General features: G+C 47.9%; 1 protein-coding gene across 5 annotated transcripts in view; it reads right to left on the reverse strand.

The window, feature by feature from the left end:
- TMEM94 (transmembrane protein 94) overlaps positions 1-19,543 on the reverse strand; it is a 2,019,771-nt gene that overhangs the window by 1,322,091 nt on the left and 678,137 nt on the right. For all 5 annotated transcript variants that reach the window (XM_069654803.1, XM_069654805.1, XM_069654804.1 and 2 more), the window contains exon 9: positions 13,177-13,263. In XM_069654803.1, coding sequence (XP_069510904.1) covers positions 13,177-13,263 — 87 coding nt within the window. The remainder of the gene's footprint in view (positions 1-13,176; positions 13,264-19,543) is intronic.

The raw sequence follows: 19,543 nt of genomic DNA on the forward strand, positions 1-19,543 counted from the left end.
GTTCCTGGTTTCCATACCCTTATCCTGTCCAGGAGTGGGTCCCTAACCAATCTAACCTTGTCTTTAACGCTTGGGTCTGGATGTGAAAAGTTCAAAGCCTTTTAAAAAAAAAAAAAGAAAAAAAAGGATTAAGCCCTGCACACTTTCTCCATAGACACTCGTCGTATAACAGATGGCGACCTGGGAACGCAAAAGCTCCTTTTAGTGTTCTGGGGTTCAGTCCACCAGGCCCCAAAGTAAATTATTTGGGAGAGGGTGGGTATGGCTCCCCTAGTAGCCTGTGGTCAAGGGGGCCTCTGTCCAGATTGCTCGGCAGTCCTGTGAGGTCCTTGGGACTGCCACGTATAGTGTCTACCATCTGTTGATTTCTCATTCCCGGCCACAGTACATCGCAGTTTCCGGTGGTGGCTTCTCTGTGTCGTTCTTTCCATCCCAGTCTTGGTATGCCGCAGTCTCAGGTGTCTGTCAAGTGGTGTGGTTTTCTCTTTTTGGAGCAGAACTCTGTGGCAGTCTTGTGATCGTACAGGTCTCTTCTGCTTCTGATTTTGATGTTCTGAAAGCAACTGAAAAACACTGGCAAGTTTTTCCTCTTGGAGGGAAGGCTGGAGATATGAGTGATCTGCAAAGAAACATGTTGGCACAAAGGGGGAACAGCAATTGGATTGCTATGGTGGTGTTTCTCGGGATAGTCGGCTGCGCGGCTCCGGCTTCTCTTCTGTTATCCGTGTCTCTGCGCAGGCTTTCGGTGCTTTCCATCAGTTCACGACGGGCCGGTTGACTACATTTCATGCAGCGGCATCTCTTCTACTGTCAGCAGGGCACAGCTTCTACAGCTCCAGGCCTGGTTCCAGGAAGCTGCGTTCCACTGGCTTTCTAGCTCGACGCTCCATGCCGTCTGTGTGGGACTGCTTCCTGACTGCCACGAAAGGGGACAGGGCCTCTTCTGGGTCTCGGATCCGTAGGTTTACATGCTGCTTTCCCCCTTCTGGTCTATCTCACAGGCCCATTTTGTTCCTCTCTGGTTTCATACAATGAGGGCAACATCAGAGGATCAGAAATCATACCAGTTACCTCTTTATGCTCATTCTCATAATTGTCTGGTATAATCCCCATATAGCCAATATAAACATTAGCTTCCTGGGATAAGGGAGGATAACACATGTCAAGGGATGGCCTTTCCTCCAAGGTAGGGTCACCCCCAATGCGATCCCACTTGCCTGTCCCCTGGGGAGAGGAGGGGATGTGGAGCTTAGCGGGCTCGCTTCCCTATTCCCAGAGGATTGGATTAGTCACAGCTCCCATGTCTGCAACCTGGTAGGGTGTAATAGGGCTTATAGCAGAAGTGGATATTGGGCAAATAAGTAACATGAATGCTCACTTTCCACACTTAAATAAGTACCAATTTTCTTTTTTGTACATGCAGGGTGGGTGGGGGTATCCACCATTTACATTATTTGTTAAAAATGTTCCATACCCATCAATGGGCAAATGAAGTTACCCACGTTTGTGTCTTGAGGAGTAAATGGCATCTTCTGTTCCTCTGCACAGCTGGAAAGTGTGTGATTGACAAATAAGTGGCTTACATGAACAACCTTCCATCATTAAATCATTTGCATTTGCCTATTTTGTACAGGGAATTCATGTCTATGTTGCCACTGTGCATAATATGTTTCCAAAATGTTTGAAACTCAATGCGTTGACCAAGTTTAAAAATTGACATGGTCTGATATTCCACCCACTTGGCATATTGATAACGCACAAATAAGGGAAATTGATGCATACATTTTCATTCAAAGCAAATTAAGTTACTGTTCATAATTTTTCATTTAAATGGCAAGATACTCCTCCAAATATCAAAAGTAGAACACTACACCTCCTAACGGCCCCACACCGTTCTGTACAATGGACTTAGAATGCACCAATTTGTGATCAATATTACTGGCCTAATGTGCTTACAAATGCTCCACCTTGCTATGTTTCCCAAATATTAATTGGGGAATAGCCCATTTCAGTAAAGTTCTTTAAATCCTACACGATTTCACCACCACTGTTAATGGTATTGGAAGTTTAAAAATATGCCATTTACCACTTATATTCCTAAACAGTTCTTGTAAACATCACTTCATCTTAAATTAAGAGCCATTTCAAATTCACCCAAGGGAACCGGGAGGAGGGCGGACAAACCCGGACATAGTCCAAGCTGGTGTGAGAAGCTAAAGGCCCAAAGAGGGTTGAGGCACCAGATAACCTGAAACAGGCGAGAATCCATATATGGGATGAGAAGCTAAAGAGCCCAAGAGGGGCTAAGGCATCTGATAACCCAAAACAGGGCTAGACCTCCATATATCCCAAGTGGGGGTGAGAAGGTGAAGAGCCTCAGAGGGGCTGAGAGACCAAACAACCCAAGTCAGGCTGAGGGACCAGATACCCCATGAGGATTTGTGAAACCTGAGGCCCAAATTCAGGGAGAGAATCCATCAGCCCAGAGACTTACTACAGAGCCCAATTGGTTACGGGTGATGCTGTATAGAGTAAATGCCTACTCTGGCCAGTGCTACTGCTCCTGGTATGGCACAGCTCCAAGAGGTGCAGTGATTGTTACGTGCTGCTGAGGTAGTCAGGCCCAGTAAATGTGGGTTCATTGATGAATGTTTTACTGCTTACAGCAGCGGTAGCATTTGTCTCCCCTGGGCTTGTCAAGCTAAAGTAGTTTTTTGCGTTCAGGTACAGATCAATCGCAACTTCACAATGTTAATGCGCATTGCACACCCACATGGACCAGGCGGTGTGGGTGAAGCAGGAGAAGGTTTTTGCTTCAGATTTCAACAGTAGTAGTGTGGTCTTCATGAGGCCCACCTAATCATCTATTCTGCAGTCTAAACATTGAATTCAGTAGCCCCTACCACTCGTGCGGTCTAGTGGAGGCCCATGAGATCTTTCACTGTGAAGAAAATGTCCTGTTATGCTATGGCCTGTCGAACGTCCCAGCTCCTGATTGGCTAGCTTTGCCACACTTTCATGGCTCTGCTTACACGGCCATTATTAACTCATCACTGTATCACCTCCTCTTTCGTGGCCTACACACAATGGCCCAGAAGAACTGAGGAACAACATCTTAGGATGCTGCAAGCAACATGTTACTTTTGAGCTACACGTTGGGGATAATTATTATAAAGAATAGAGTGGAGATATCCTGTGAATGTACATGTGCTGTGTCTTCGAAGACCTAAATAGGAACATACTGTGAGGAGCCAGGAATGAGACACGGACAGATAGAGCTCATAAATGTAGTCATAAACCTTTCTTAAATGTTAGAGGGTTGGAAAATGCCTCACTATCCCTAATCTAGGAGGGGTTTCCCTACCTCAAACAAAATTAATGTGTCCGTCCTTTGCCTAGATGTCCAAAGCAAAATATATGGCCTGTGTCTGAAATCCTATTCAGCCCCTCACACTATAAAACTAACTCTAAGTTGTGAAAGATATTGGGCCTCATTACAAGATCACTGGTCCGGATTCAACGCAGCCGGTAAAACCGTACCGGCACCGGTTACTGGACCGGCGAATTCCGTCCTTCGATCCGAGAAACACCATCACCCCGAAACTGCCACCGCGGAGACAACACACCCGATAACTGCGTCTGCAGACACAGCACAACGACACCCATAGTTACCGGCAATAGGTAAAACCGTGCGCATTACGAGTAGCATGGACATGGAAACGCCGCCACAAAATTGGCAGTAAAACCGTGAATACAGTGGCGGTACCACCGCCACCGTGGAGATGGCGTTAAACAGTGCCAGGTAAGCTGAATCAGGCCACAGGTGCACCACTGGGAGCCTACAAAAGGGCCACACCCACACCCAGGCCAACTCTAAACACAATTATACAGGCAGCCGCTTTAGCAGCTTTGGGTCTGGGCCTGTTGAACCTTCAGGCAGCAGTGTACATGGTGGCAGCAATGGTGCAGAGGAAGAGGAGGCGTAGGCGGCAGATAGCAAACCCTGCACGCATACCAAACCCAAATGTGCAGCCGGCACGACCACGCAGGCTGACGTCAATACCCCACATCAGGGCCTCACCCTGGAACCTAACCCCAGGGCAGATCCACACATTATACCGACTGGACCATCTAACTATCATGTCCATTGTCACCATGATTGAGGACATCAGCACCCGCATTGGCATACGGACGGCAATCCCACCCCTGCTTAAGGTGGTCTCGGTACTGCATTTTCTTGGGACTGGAACGTATCAGCACACTGTTGGTGAGCTGCATGGGCTGTCACAACCCTGCTTCTCAAGAATACTGGACCAGGTACTGGATGCCCTGCTGCGTCATGTGTCGGAATACAACACATCGCCGTCCCCTGTACCCTCCCCCAGGTCATTGCCACCAAGTTCGCCTTCCATGCCATTGCGGCCATGTCAAATTGCATTGGTGCAGTAGACTGCAACCACACAGAGCTTACCATACCACGTGCAATGGAGATGGTGTACCGCAATAGGAAACTATACCACTCACTGAATGTACAGATGGAATGTGACGCAGGACACATGATAACACATTGCTGCGCACGTTTTCCGGGGACAACCTATGACTCAATGGTCCTGCGGAATTCGACATTGCCCCGGTACATGGAACGGTATGCTGGACAAAGCACATGGCTGTTGGTTGAGTACAACTGCCAATGCACGGCCCCTGTGAAAAGGGGAATGACCTGTGTGCCTGGGTTCCTACAACTGGCAATGCATCACCCCCTGGCCAATGAAATGGACAGTCACCACAACCCACACATTCTAAAGCTACACATCACAGGTGGGCACAGTGTGCCCGTACACACCCTGACTAAGGAGAGGCACAACCAAGACTACTGGTAGTAAAAGCCAATACGACATGAGGTGGTGATTAGACCCACCCACCCAATGCACCGGTGGCCCCCAATGCACATGATGCACAATATGCGCGTGCGCAGGAACGTCCCTCTGTCCCCAGACATAGAGGATGATGGTGAAGTAGATGATGAAGATGACAATGGGGATTATGATGGATGGCTGCAACCCCTCGCAGGGGGGCACATGATGGACAACATGCACGGGATGCACTCATTCGCATTTACTTTTGAGAGACTGTACATGAACAGCATTGCATGATTATGATGCATGTCAATAAATGGATTTATTGCAAATGAAATAACGGATGTCCACTCGTAAAATCATTTCAATAAGTGATTTATTGACAACAAAGAAGGTAAGAAGGTGAATTGGATATGAAAGCTGTACACCCGTGCCCACCCACCACCCAAACGTACCAACCCTCCAACCATGCCCCAGACCACTAACCTGTCATGATCTCTGCTTCCAAAAGGTCAGGGTTTTCCCAACTCCCTTGGAAGCAGATCCATAACCCAGGTTCCGAGTGCCAACCAGTCCCAATTGGGACCTTTTGGACCCAGTCCTGGCGCCAGTGGCACCAGGCTCATAAATATGCCCAGTCCCAGCGCTGGAAGCGCCGGGCTCATAATGCTTGGGTGGACTTACCTGCAGCAGACCATGCTGCTTACTTGCCTGCCAGTTGAGCCTCTGATCCCCTTCTGTTTGGAACTACTTTTCCTGTTGGGTGGGGCTGGAGCCACTCCCTAGATTCAGAACACTGGAACTCTTCTGGAAAGCAGGAACTCTTTTCTTACCTAGGCGTGGCTGTGGAAGGAGACACCTAAGCACTACAGGAGGCTATTTAAACCACACCCGGTGGATGAATCTTGCTTTGCGTTACTCTGCACCCTCTGCAGCAGAACGCTCATCGTGTCTTCTGCATCCGCTCCTGGGCCTAAGGAAAAAGGCTTACCATCCTGAATCCAGTCTTCAGCAACACCTATAAAGACAAGAAAGAACAGGTTAGCATTCCGGCATCTGAAAGGCAAAGGCTTACCTACTCTTCGTGCGCTCCGGAGGTCTTCACACTGCATTCCGGCATCTGAAAGACAAAAGCTTACCAACTCTTCGCACGCTCCGGAGGCCGTCGGCGCTGCATCCCGCATCTGAAAGACAAAACAAGGTGCGTTTAAAGACATTGGGGAACTTTAATACTCACGTGCCATTACTCCTTTCCACATCTAACCCAGTGGGTTTTCCGGCACCCTGCAGCCGCTCCGAACTTGTACCTGCAAAATAAAAAGACAGTTAGAGCGCATCGTGAAGCAGGCAACAAGCGCTTACTTACGTGCTTCCAGGCGCTTCTATTCATCACACGGGCTCCATCTTCAACTCACTTCATCCCGTCATCCGCCATTGCCGGAACCCTGCAAAACAAGAGACATCATTATTAAAGACTTTAAAGACATTTGAATTACTCGAAACTTACCGTTCGTGCAGTAAACGACGGACAGCAGTCCTCTGAAGTCAAGAGGCCTGGGCTACCTATCCAGTGAAGAAACTGGTTACAGCACCCTGCCCCGAGGCAGATGGAGAGCTCGGCATTCACTTACCTAAGGTGAGAGCGTTAACCTTTGGGGGTCTTCAGGAGAGGAGAAGAGGAAAGAGATAGGGACACCCCAATAACCCCTGTTCATTAACCCCATATTTTCTATCTGCAGACATCTTACTCTTCACGTCAGGCATACAGTGCACAGAGGTCCAGCCCAAAGAGCCAACCGGGTGCTACACATCACCTTTGAAGATACGGTAGTCGCCCAGTCAAGACCGGCACCTCTGCGAGAATCAGGTGAGCGTTACATAACCCCATCATGGACCTCCCCCACCACCCAAACGTACCCACCCCCAACCATGCCCCAGACCACTAACCCCATCATGGACCTCCCCCACCTCCCAAACGTACCCACCCCCAACCATGCCCCAGACCACTAACCCCATCATGGACCTCCTCACCACCCAAATGTACCCACCCCCATTCACCCAATGTTTCCCAGATTATCTTGTGGACAGTCATTCCCACATGGCACTATTTCCGGCCGCGCTTATGTGCATGAGCGTCCTTGCCAGAGGGTGCACTCAGCCGAATGGAGCACCTCTGCGGGCTGCCAGTGACGCAGCTCGTTGGGGTGGTGCTGGTGGATGGCACTGGTGGTGCAACTGGTGGCACACGTCCAAGAAATGCCTGCTGGGGCACATACATGCACTCAGCGATGGAGAACATGACACTGTTGTGGAATTGGATAAAATGAGGAGCCTGGGATTGTTATCATTATGATGAAATCATAAGTACTCTGTAGAATAACCATTACCCAATCCATACTCTTTGCTATGGAATCAATCCATTATTGCATTCTGTTTAGCTATCCATAGTACATTGCTGAAATAGACACTATCACATATTAGACTGTCATCGCAATTGCAATATGCTTTTAGAATGATTTTGTATGCATATAGTGCTTGCCATTTGGAATGATAAAGAAACATGCTGCCACTTTGCACTTTTGCCATTTGCAATAGAATGACACTTGCCATATATTTGAAGTGCCATGTAGTGTTTTAGAGACACCATATATACTCACCATGATATGCTATGCATCTATATTTGCATTAGAAATAACGCTTAGGCTGAGAGAGAAAATGCATTGCTTGCACTACACACACTGTCATATTCCATTTAGAATGACACACATTGTTATGCTTTATAGAGACACATTAGAGATATGTTTGACACGCTGTCACACATGTATGTATGTATGATTGAGTATACACCTAGAATGAGTTTTGCATTTAGCTAGTGCTTGCATTGCGAGAGAAATGTTAAACGCTAGAAAGCATTAAGCTGGCATTTGAATCCATTTGCTCAGAGACACAGAAGTTGTTCACACTGGCCAGTGCGGAGAATTGTTATGAGTTAACAGGGTACACTGAGAAGGTATTTGTAAACATTTGCTTGGCAGGAACACAGATGGAGCGAAAGGAAGCTTATCAACTTGGCTGGTGTGCTTCGCAGAAGCTGCAAAAGGTGGGGGCTGCGTGAAGGGAGTGGGTAGACAGGAGAGAGGGAAGCCTTTTCACACAGAAGAGGTGCTTTAAGAACGGGGCCTAAAAGTGCTTTTGTAATGCAGAGTGATGCCTACAGTGGAGAGAATGGGTATGAACAGTGAATAGATGGAATAAGATGGGGTATTTTTCAACAGACTCGAAAGGCCAAGGCAGAGAGATATGATGTCACGCTGATAGCGCAGAACCAGGACTTGGCGTGCAAAGTAACACGCAAGGAGACAGGCAGGCATTTTGCTAAACGCTGAGAGAGACATTCCACGCGTCATTGGAGACTATAACCAGGAGTGGCAGGAGGGAAAGGAGTGAGAGAGTTTTGGGAGGAGTTCGAGAGAGTTGTTGGAGAGAGCTGAGGAGATCGAGGAAGAGATCAAGAGTTGGCTGGAGATGGTGCTTGGTGCAGCAGACGGATGGGCCTTGATGAGATCGACCCCCCCCCTATGGAGGAGATGGATGCTAGCGCTTGCATTAGATTGCATTAGAACCACACACTTGCAGCACAGGCTTACATAGTTACTGCATAATAGCTTTGCACCAGAAGTATATAAAAGGTGCAAATTAGACATAGCATTAGAACTGCCTGCATTGTCATGTATTATGCTTAGCTGTGTGTATATAAATAAATGTATCCCATTGTTATAAATTGAATCGATTCTTTGTGTTTTCTTTGTGTCTTAGTGTTATTTGTTATTGCCCACGGTAGTAAGATAGGTGTATGTTATTTGTTATTTGTGTAAGTAACCACAGTGCACATGGGGCCTGATACGAATGCAGTCAAAGGGGGGTATAGTGATCCACACCCCCAATAGGAGGTTGTCAGTTTGTCAAAGTTTGTCTGAAGACCGGAGCGTGCTTGCCAAAGGGGGGGCAACACGACGGTTAGGGGTTTGGGTTTTTCAGACTGACACTGTTGCCCTCCCGGACATGGCGAGCCAAGTTTACATTTGTAGTGGCGAAACGCCCGATGGCCCTGGAAAGCCGACACACCAATGTTGCATTGCTTTCTCGCTGCAACCTCGCCTCCTCCCGCTGCTGCGTCGCCTCCTCCCGCTGAAGCCTCAACTCCTCCCGCTGAAGCCTCAACTCCTCCCGCTGAAGCCTCAACTCCTCCCGCTGCCTCCCGACAAGCTGGGATAGGATGGCCTGCTGTTCCTCCATCCGCTGCATGCGTTCACTAATCTCTGCCATGGAGGGTGTCGGTGACCTCATAGGGCTGTGCAGTGAGGGGGGGCTTAACTGCAGGTTGTGGAGAGATGACAGGTCATCCATGTTGTCCTCCTCCTCCTGTTCTAAATGTTAGGACTGCATGACAAGGGGCACTGTTGCTACTGGATGCAGCATCCTCCACAGTGCAGACAGCCTGCAGGATGGTTTCTGTTGCCATGGTGGGAGCGTGTGCTACTTGTGTGGCGGCAGCCTGTACTGGGATGGTCACGTGGGCTGGTGCATCCGTGCCAGTTGCAGCTGGTGCCTGTGTCCCGGAGGTGCTTGCATCCTCATCCCCGGCAGGTTGGCTGCGTCGTCCATGTGCAGATGTACGTTGAGTCAACTGTTGGGCATTGTCGCTGTCACTTGTCGTGCCTGTGGGGAGACAGAGGGCATGCTGCATGCTGTCAGTCGTGTGGTGGTATTTGATGGGTCCATCACATGCATCACACTGAACGATCTGTGACCACTTGCATGTACACGCATTTGAATGCTGATGCACTCAGGTCTGTGTGTCACAGCTTGCACTCAGTCACGCACTGTGTGCATGTCCAGGGGGCATGCACTGAGTGCGTGTTGCAGGTCATCTGGGTGATGGGTGCATTGGGTCACTCCTGCCCTGGTTTGAGGAGGTTGGGGGGGTTATGAATGAGTGTATTGGGTCACTCCTGCCCTGGCTGTGTGGGTGGAGGGGTTCATCAGTGGGTGCATTGGGTCACTTCTGCCCTTGGGGGGGGATGTAATCAATGGGTGCATTGGGTCACTCCTGGGGTCCATTCACACTCATGGCTTTGTACATTGTGCACTTACCGGCATCAGCAGGTGGGCTCACTCCTGCCTCTGCATGGCCAATACCCTGTATTCACTCAGGGTGCAGGACACTGCTGCACCACTCCTCGCAGTTTCAGTGGGGATGCTGGGCCTCCACCGGTGCCAATGATGTGCTGGCGGTGTGCAGCGATGAGGTTACGTACTCTCAGCCGGAGGTCATCACACCTCTTGTGGAAGTCCTTTACAGTGCATAGGGTCACCCCTACTGCAGTGCATTTGCGTGCTGCTTCGACCTAGACTTCCTTACTGCGTTGCTGGGTGTTGCGCCGCTGGTCTGCACTGAACAGCATTTCTGCATGTTCCACTATCTGCTCAACAAGCACTGTGAGCTCTGTTTCACTAAACCTCTGCTTGTGCTGTCTTCTTGCAGGAATCCTTGATGCCATTGTGGTGGATGATTCTCACAGCTCAGGGAGGTGATGTGGCCTGTGGTCTGTGAGGATGGCAGTGGATTGTGGTTTAAATAATGGCCGCCTCTCTCTTTCCGGTTTTCGCGATCATGGTGTTTCCGCATCCGGTGATTCTGTGTCTGTGCTGGCAGGGGCGGTCACGGTTATTCCACTGATTTTTGGGGCGATATGTCTGTGTCCGTGGGCGTTTATGTGCCGGCGGTGACATTGTTTCCGCGTTGGTCTGGTGCGAGCGACCGACAAGCCATAATCAGCCGTGGTCGCGGAAACGGTGTCACCATCTTCACGGAATCTACGGTTTCCGGGTCGGCGAACTCGTAATGAGGCCCATTGTCTCCGGTTCTCATAATTCACAAACGTTCAGATCCAACGCAAAATGGTAAATCCAACCAAAAAGATCCAAGTGGACAATGTTCACAGTTCCAGGGAATGGTTCCATTCACCAGATTCCTTTTAAGAAAGCGAAAAGTTCCAACAAAGAATAATCCAAGTCCCTCATAGCCCCAGGAGGATAACTCCCTCCTCTCGATGGGCTCACAGTTCTCGGGGAAATGGCTCCCTTCCCCGGGTTTATATTCAAAACAGTTCAAACTCCTCAGGCCATGTGTCTTCCTGGGATTCTCTTTTCACTGTGTTACAATGTGGGTGTGCGTCCCAGACTTGCAGGCCACCTGGTATACTATCGTGCCAGGCTCATTTCCACCTTTACAACCATTCACAATCTCAAGGTCATGGATCTTCCTTGAGATTCTTTTCTTACTGTACTTTCTTACACACACACGGCTTTGCCTGGTATGCTCTCCTGTCAGGACTTGCAAGCAGTTACTTTTTCTTTTATCCACAAAATGATATTTGCCCAATGTTGGCTGATCGTCCCTTGTTTAACAAAGTCTGTTTCAATATTTCCTCCTTCTTTCATACATAGGGTCTCTGCCCTTTCCTTAAGACCATTCACATTTAGTTTGTAGTTTACTTTGGAATACGGACTCTGCGGTCCATTTGTGGCATGTTTAACAAATAGGTTAATCTCTTCACAGGCTTCCTTTTTTCTCTCGTATTCCTTTCATGAAACAGCACAAGCTTTAAGGCAACCAGGTAATCCATATGTCTTCCCTGGGCTTACTGTGCCTCTCGCGTTTCTCTGCTTCCGTTACTTTAAATCTGCTGGCTCTGCATGAATCCCATTAGCTGCTGCCTCATACTCTTAAGTAGCAGGCATCCTGCTCTCTGGTTCCTCTTTGCACTGTCAGAATTTGCCTTCACACCATCTGAACTAGCCTTCACGCTGCTTCCCACTGCATGCTTTCCTTCAGCGTTCTGACCAGTGGCGGCACAGGCCACGGCACAACGCAGCCTCTGCAGCTCTCTCTCCTTGGTGTCAGATGTTGCAGATTTAAACTTCCCAGCATGATTGACTAACTTCAAAAGACTATATCGCTTTGTTGGTTTACCAGTCTTAGTCATCGTCATTGCTCCGTCCCTCTTTCTCATCCCAGTTGTCGTCACATTGTTCTACGCATGAAGCCCATCGAAAAGCCTGTATCGCCATGAGCGTGAGTTGGGCAAAATGTGCTGCGATAACAAGACAGGATGAACTGTGTGTCGGCCACTGTTACAAACGTCAATGAGAAGTACAGTGCAACGCTGAAGAGTAATGGATGTAAGATATGCAATAGACCAAAACCAAAAGGGATTGCGCCTGGCAACCCACCTTATGATTGTTATTCAGCCTACCATGCCAATACAGAAGGGGAAAGACCATGTGCAAATTAAGCTTGCTCCCACCTCTCAAAGGTCAGAATAAAATGCTAGGCCACATCCCTTCTGCACAAGACTACATGCCACTGTTGATTTGCCCAGAGCAGTGTCAGTAGTTGATTCATTACATTACAAAACCTTTCAGCCATCATTCTTTAAAGTTACGATAGTCACCACAAGTGGAATGGGCATGCTCAAAGGAGGGCCCTGTGACAATGTGGCCTAGAAAGCAACACCTCACTGATGACATCCAATGAGGATGAAATATGTCTGCGGTTGCTTGTGGTCTTGTACAAAGGAGATTTAACCAAACAGTTTCGGCTGGACTGCCCCCTTTTGCAGCGGGAACAAGACTGATTGGATTATTGCCTTTCCCCTGTCCTCTTTAGCAATGGAATGGCTGGCTGAAAAACTGTTGTCTGGAAGATTGTACAGAGCAATGCAAGTGGTTTTTGATTAATTTCAAACCTTCCAGAACCATCACTCTAGTGTTGCCATGATAGGTACGGTGCCTTGACTAGTATGTGCTAACCTCAAACATGATCATCAGAATTTTAACATGCGTTTATACTGCTTCAGTGTCCAGTGTCCAGAGGCTTGCGGACATTCCCAAACTTCCAACGGTCACCTCAATTTAATGCATCTTTCATGGTTGCCAATCATTCGATTTGACCCTTCTTCTGGCATACTCGCGTGACTATTACTTTTTGTAACCTATGATTGTCGGATCTATTCATCCACTAGGGAATGTATAGTGATTTATTATCAATTGGATGCCTGCTTGTGGCTTGCCATGCACTTTTAAAATAAAAATATTTAGAGCCAGATACCAAAATGCTATAAGCAATGCTCAGTGAACTGTAACCACAGGTAACCGTTATTCACTAACAAAGTCAGATAAGGGAGAAAACAATATGGCTGCAAGCCATCATTTCAACACTGACAAGGGGAGATGAATGAAAACAAAAGATTATTACCTGCAGCTGGAGCAGGGTAAACAGCAAAGGTGGCGTTCCTGGGGCATGGAAGATGAGTCGCATAATATTTGTGACCAGGAATGCAGTCTGTGAAAAGACAAAGGCACAAGTGAGACAACAGAACATGAAGAACATGATCCAGTCATTTCCAGAAATGTATGTGCTGAAATCTGAACAGAAGGAGATGCACAATAAAACTTAGGAATGTGGCTGTCAAGGGTCAGACAAGAAATCCCTCCTATAGACAAGTAAGTTTCTCCCAAAACACCATGGAGTGTCCAACATCACACCTCCACCAGCAGATGTATCGAGAGCAGCCCAGGCTACAAACAGAAACACAAATAGTAATTTAGTACAGGATCGATATGTGCACCCAGCTATCATCCCTTAAGACTTTCAAACTCAGAACACTAACATGGCCTTTTCCTTCTGTTCTCCACTGCAGGCCCGCCAAGCTTTGCCTCCTGTGTAAACGGTCCACAGGCCAGAATACAGTGTGTCACTATTCTATGCGCAGTGTGTCACTACTCTAAGCGATGAACTATAACCCTGAGAGGCTTCAGGATGCCTCGAAGGTAAGGAGAAGAACCCTGTCCCAGGACTGGCCGGTAGATTTACCATAAACCAGTAATGCTAACGGAAAAACAGACCCAAAGGTGATGCAACAGAAGGTCAACACAAATCAGCATGGAACCCGGTCATCACAACCATACAGGGATAATCCAAATAAGAAGTCCATCAAACAAGCCAAGAGTCCAGGTCAATGTTTACCAAACCAAACCTTTAGTTAATCCAAATCAATCCGTGAGGCATAAGAGTCATAAACCAGGAAATCCAAAATACGGGTAAAACAATACTTACTGGGAAGAAATACATTGAGAAATGTGCATCAGCGATATTCTTTCCTCCCCACCCAACCCCCCATTTACAGGTTTCTTCCTTGGCACCTGATAGTACTGCGGGAATGTCATTGGCTGGGGGCGCATCAGTGTGTTGATGTCGCAGCTCATCAGCAATCTTGGGAAGTTGTCTTCTTTGTGCCACTTACCAAGAACAGCGCCAGCAAGCATAGAATGATAGCCCACTTGACAGTGGCATATCAATTAAGTATGAAAGGAAAGCATGCTGGAAAATACTGCCTTTGTTAACATAACTCTCCCTCTTCATTAGTCCAATGTTTTTCTATTTGCCAAGTTTGTTCTCTTTTCCACAATCCTCGTGGTCTGCAATAGGATTCTTGATCACGGTTGGTGCCTATAGACTACTCAGCTTGCAAGTAGGTAACAACATAATGCAGACAAAGACTAGAAGTACGAAGAAAATGTCTACCATTGATCAAACTACCCAACATATTGTTGGAAGGATTTTCCAATTTCCTAAATTTAGGATTCAGGAAGAACAATCTACCCCTTGGTTCCAGGGCTTCTTACTATATTGGCTTACTCTCCAAGGGGGACGGGGTAGAGAGTGGATGATCATTCATGGCAGTACTCTCAAGACAGTAGTAGAATGGAGAAAAATTTACATTTAAGAGCACACAAAAGGGGATGGTCTAAGCAGTGTGTTTCAGATCAGTAACTTTATAGGATAGAGTTCACAATTCACAACAGTACTTTAGGATCCACTTTTCTGAGAATCTAGGGGTGGGTCAAATCCCCTATGTTAACCAATCCAATCGTGTGGAGAGACCCAGCAAAGACACGCATGACTCTGAATTCTGATGCGTGAATATAATGGGTTTTATTATTAAAACAGGTGAGGGAGTTTGATAATTCCCTATAGGTTGTAGCAGGAACTACAAACAAGAAGGATTGTCCTAAAGAAAACAATTTGCACACAGTGGTTTTCTGAAAGGGATTGTGAGAAACCAAAGGTTGTCTCACTTGCTATTCCCCAAGGCGCTCTCTCTCAGGTGGCCAGGGCACGGCCATCGTCTTTGGATCCAGGCCCTGGGGGTGGACCAAGACCGTGGGGATACACCAGTGCGCGCGGATCAACTGGGTAAGGGATATTCAGGGAGTGGGGGTGAGACAACCAATGGTGAGACACAGTATCCCCCCCTTTCCCGTGCCCAGACCCCATCCTATTTTATAGGCTTCTCCAACGTTCCAACCCCGCTCCCATTCTACACAAACACTGGGCAGAGGAGGAAGGCGGCACAGTAAAGAGGTTAGCTCTTACATATCTCATTGGACATGTCCAGTTAATCAGGTCAGGCAAAGTCAGGAACTTGACCTTAATCACATATATCTGATACCCATTACCTCCCCACACACGGATAAAAGGCTGAACATAGAGGCACTCTGAGCAACGTGAGACACAAGAAGGAGCAGATCTTCAGGGGCAAAGGAGAACCCACTGGAGCAGGACGATTGATTGAGGGAGCAGAGCGAAGGGTGGGGAAACCCTGAAGGTCCCTGCAGAAGGTTGTTGCCTCTGGGAAACCCTGACGGATACACTGAGAAAGCCAAATCCCAGACAAGAAGAAGCCTGCATAGTGCGTCAAGGACACCAGCGACCCTCCCAGGTGAATGACAGAGTTGTGAGTTGGCGAGGCCAAGCCTGTGGTATCAAGCTTGACTCGTGAATCAAAGCCGCAGGGACAAGAAAGGAATGCTCAAACTCTGTGAGTTTGCAAAAGATATGAAAGGCTGGTTTGTGTCAAGGAAAGATTGAAGTCACAACAGTGTATAAAGAAAAGATTGAAGCTGCAACAGTGTATCTCACAATTGAAGGTTGCGCAGATGCTGACGAGACGCTATAGAGACTGTAAAGTTACTGATAACTGTGAAGCCAGTGATGCAGAGTAGCGGAGTGGTCCAGCGAAAAGGAAGTAGCCCACTTGAAAGTCTCAGCAAATGTTTGATGTCGTGTTATAAAGCGGCAAGTGAACAAACTCTGAAATGTGCAATGGTCAAGATTAATCCTGTCAAAAGAGGAAGTTAAAAGGTGATTACTTCAAGAGGAAGATCTCTTTGATCTTTGTTGATTATTTTATGGAACTAACAAGACCAAGAGACACTGGGGCAAATACCATAAGGGAGAGAGAAAGTAAAAGTCGAAGTGGTCCTGCAAAGGTGTATGGAAAAAGCCTTGCACGTTCGAAAGTCTTCGACATCAGTGGAAGGTCCGAGCCCGACTGAGGAAGACCTGAAATATGAAATAAGATAGGGGAAGGGAAACCCTAACTAATGTGAATAAAGCTTGGGGAAGGGAACCCCTCCAAGTGCTGTGACTGCAAGGTCCGAGCACGAAAGAGGGAGATCTACATGAACTTTTGTTGAACTGTGAAAGAACTTTTGGAAAACTGGAATAAGTGACTGACGTGGAAGGCCAAGCAAACCTCTACCCATGTTTTGAATTGCCTTTTTTTAATAAGCTGATCCAGAGTGTGTCATCCTGTTTACGGGGGGCCACCTTACTCCGTGCTGACCAACGAAGGAGAGCTGACTCAGCCACCTTGATCTTTTATGTCATAACACTGACTTTCCTTTGCAAACACATTTCACTTTACACACTTTTTGTTTAAGAGATAGGGCAGGCATTATGTTTTGTTAGTATAGGCCATTTTGATTTGGCAAAGACTGCCTAGGACTGTGCTTTCTTTATTGTTTGATGGTAGAGACTACTCCCATCATAGCTATAGGGCAAAGTAGGAGTTTTTCCCCAATAATTGAATAAAGCTTTTAAAACTTGTAACTCTTGTGCCAGTATCATACTTGTGATACCATGCCTCCCTTACAGGGTCCAAATCAACAGTTGGTTCCTATTCAACACACAGTTCTTAAAATATTCTTACAAGTTTTTCATTTCTCCAGGGGACACACTATCCTATAAAGTAAAGTTTCAGAATGGGTGGCCAATGCAAAATTCCAACACTTAGGGCCTCATTACACGGTACGCAGTAAAAAACGGAATTTACCGGCATGGCGCTATTAACGTGTACGCCCTCACAAGAGGGCGGCAATAGCGTACCATTACGAGTTTGCGGACACGAGCATAGAGCCATGCCGGTAAACCCCCTACCGTCATGGCATTAAAGACCCAATAAAGTCACCTACCGCCCTCGACCAATGTGCTGATTGCACCTCTGCCCTCCTACTGCATGGAAATATCGGTCACCGCTATTAGCTATTAGCGGTGACCAGCCTACCAGTTAACGTGCGTATCTTGCCCTTTTACGCATGTAAATATGGCTAATACGAACCATTTAATTTTGTACTGCGTACCGTGTACGCTTTGATTTATTCATTAAAAAAAACATACTTTCCACCACTAGATGGCAATGTAGCATTTCTTTTGTCAGCAGCATAGCCTTCTTATGCATGATGGTGAATTTCCAACTGAAAGACCAAATCTGTGACAGCTAAGCGAGCAACACAATAAAGCACGGACCCTTTTAAAATGTGTTCATACCCATAACGTATGTGTTGCAGAGGAGAAAACTAATTTTTACTCTCTTGAAATTGCATTTACGCTCTAATTTGAAAAATCAAGCGTAAAATACTACCACCTCAAAATCTTATCTGGAGCACTGGCGGTGACTGTTATTTTGCGGAACCGGAAATAGCGTCATTGCACAGGAACGGGAAATAGCACGGCGGCCATCTTCAAAAACACAATCCATTTCCATCCTGTGCCCCCTGGACCTGTTACGAGTTGTTCAGAGTAGGAAATCATCCTGTACACCTGCATCATGCCCAAGGCCTTCAAAAAAGCGCTGACAGGCAGCGCAAGGAGAAATTCACTCCTGAGGAATTGAATATGCTTACACAGACCCTGGCTGAGAATGCTGATGTCGTTTTTGCTAATGACATGCCGCGGCCCACACTACTGAAGAAGAAAGCCATCTGGGAACAAGTGGCAGTAAAAGTCAGTGCAGTCGGCACCAGCACCCGCACAGTGCGTGAGTGCCGGAAAAGGTGGGACGACCTCAGGCTGCGGGTGAGGGGCATCCTTGCGGAGAACCACCGGATTGCCAGTGAAGGAGGAGCTGGTTCACCCATCCGACTCAAAGAATGGGAGGAGACCTGTGGGAACCTCATTGCAGTTGAATCCATTGAGGGAGTAGGCAGCATGGAGGTCGGCGTGGGTGCCACTTCGGATGCAGGTGAGTGTACACATGACAGAATGCGATGTGAATGTACTGTTTGACCCATATGTCAGCACAGACTCCTCTCATGCATGTACACACATCCACACATGCATCCATCCCTCCCCATGTCAGTGTCAGACCCAAACACACACACATGCGCACATCACCAGTCACAAGTACAACCATGCATGGATGAGGCACTGAACTGGCACATCACCTGCATCCACAACTACTAAGTCCCAATGGCCACAACTGCATCATTGCTGTTAACTGCATTAAGTATATTGAAAATCAACCAATGCCATCCCCCTTCTTGTCCCTGACAGGCTCACACGCAGATGGCGAGGATGCCGCTAATGCATCCCTGGCACCAGCAACTAGTAAGAGGCCAAGGGCCCAGGAATCAGAGGACACCCCCACAACTTCCAGGGGCAAGGGGGGAAGGTCACACCCGATGACCATGAAACACCGACGAAGTGCCACTGTCAGGGCAGCAGTTGCTGTACCACAAACTGCAGCCACACCACTGGAGGAGATCCCACAGGCACCAATAGCAGCCACCAAGGGCCCACCATCAGCTGCGGCAAGCTCCGCTGGTGAGGCAGCTGCCACTGCCCCCCTGTCTGATCCTGAGGACACCGTAGTTGACCCAATGGGGATGCACACCCCAAGCCCCCCTTGTACACCAGAGCCTGCACCATTCCAGACCCGAGAACAATCCTGCCATTATGTCCCCCATGGTGGCTTCACTAGCTGCAGTGGATGCTTCTGAGGGCACTGCATCCAGTGCACAATCACCCAGCACTGCCCTCCAACTGACCACCATCCTGGAGCGTCAACGAGAATTGACTGTGCTGGTTGGGCAGCATGTTGAGGAGGTTGCCCATCTCAGGGAAAACATTGCAGAGACGGCGAGGCACTCCACTGACAGGATGGACGCAAACACTGACAGGCTGTGTACTGAGATTTTAAGGCTCAGGGAGGTCCTATCTCGCATGGCTGACGCCATGGACCGCCATTTCTTGCAACAAGGACAGTCTGCCCCATCATCATCTTCAGGATCAAGACAGACAAGCCCCCTCCGGCGCTCAACACGCACCACCAGGCGCTCGTCTGCCCATTCTCAAAATGCTGCCACAGACAATGACAAATAGGGGGTTGATGGAAATTCCACTGCCTGCATGGCCAAATGCATACATGGCAGACAAATGAGGAACTGTTGTGGGGGGAAGGGTGTTATGGGTGTGTCGTGGGGGGTGGGGAAAGGGTGTT

This window comes from Ambystoma mexicanum, chromosome 3q (assembly GCF_040938575.1).
Source record: "Ambystoma mexicanum isolate Mex_15411 chromosome 3q, UKY_AmexF1_1, whole genome shotgun sequence".
NCBI lineage: Eukaryota > Metazoa > Chordata > Amphibia > Caudata > Ambystomatidae > Ambystoma > Ambystoma mexicanum.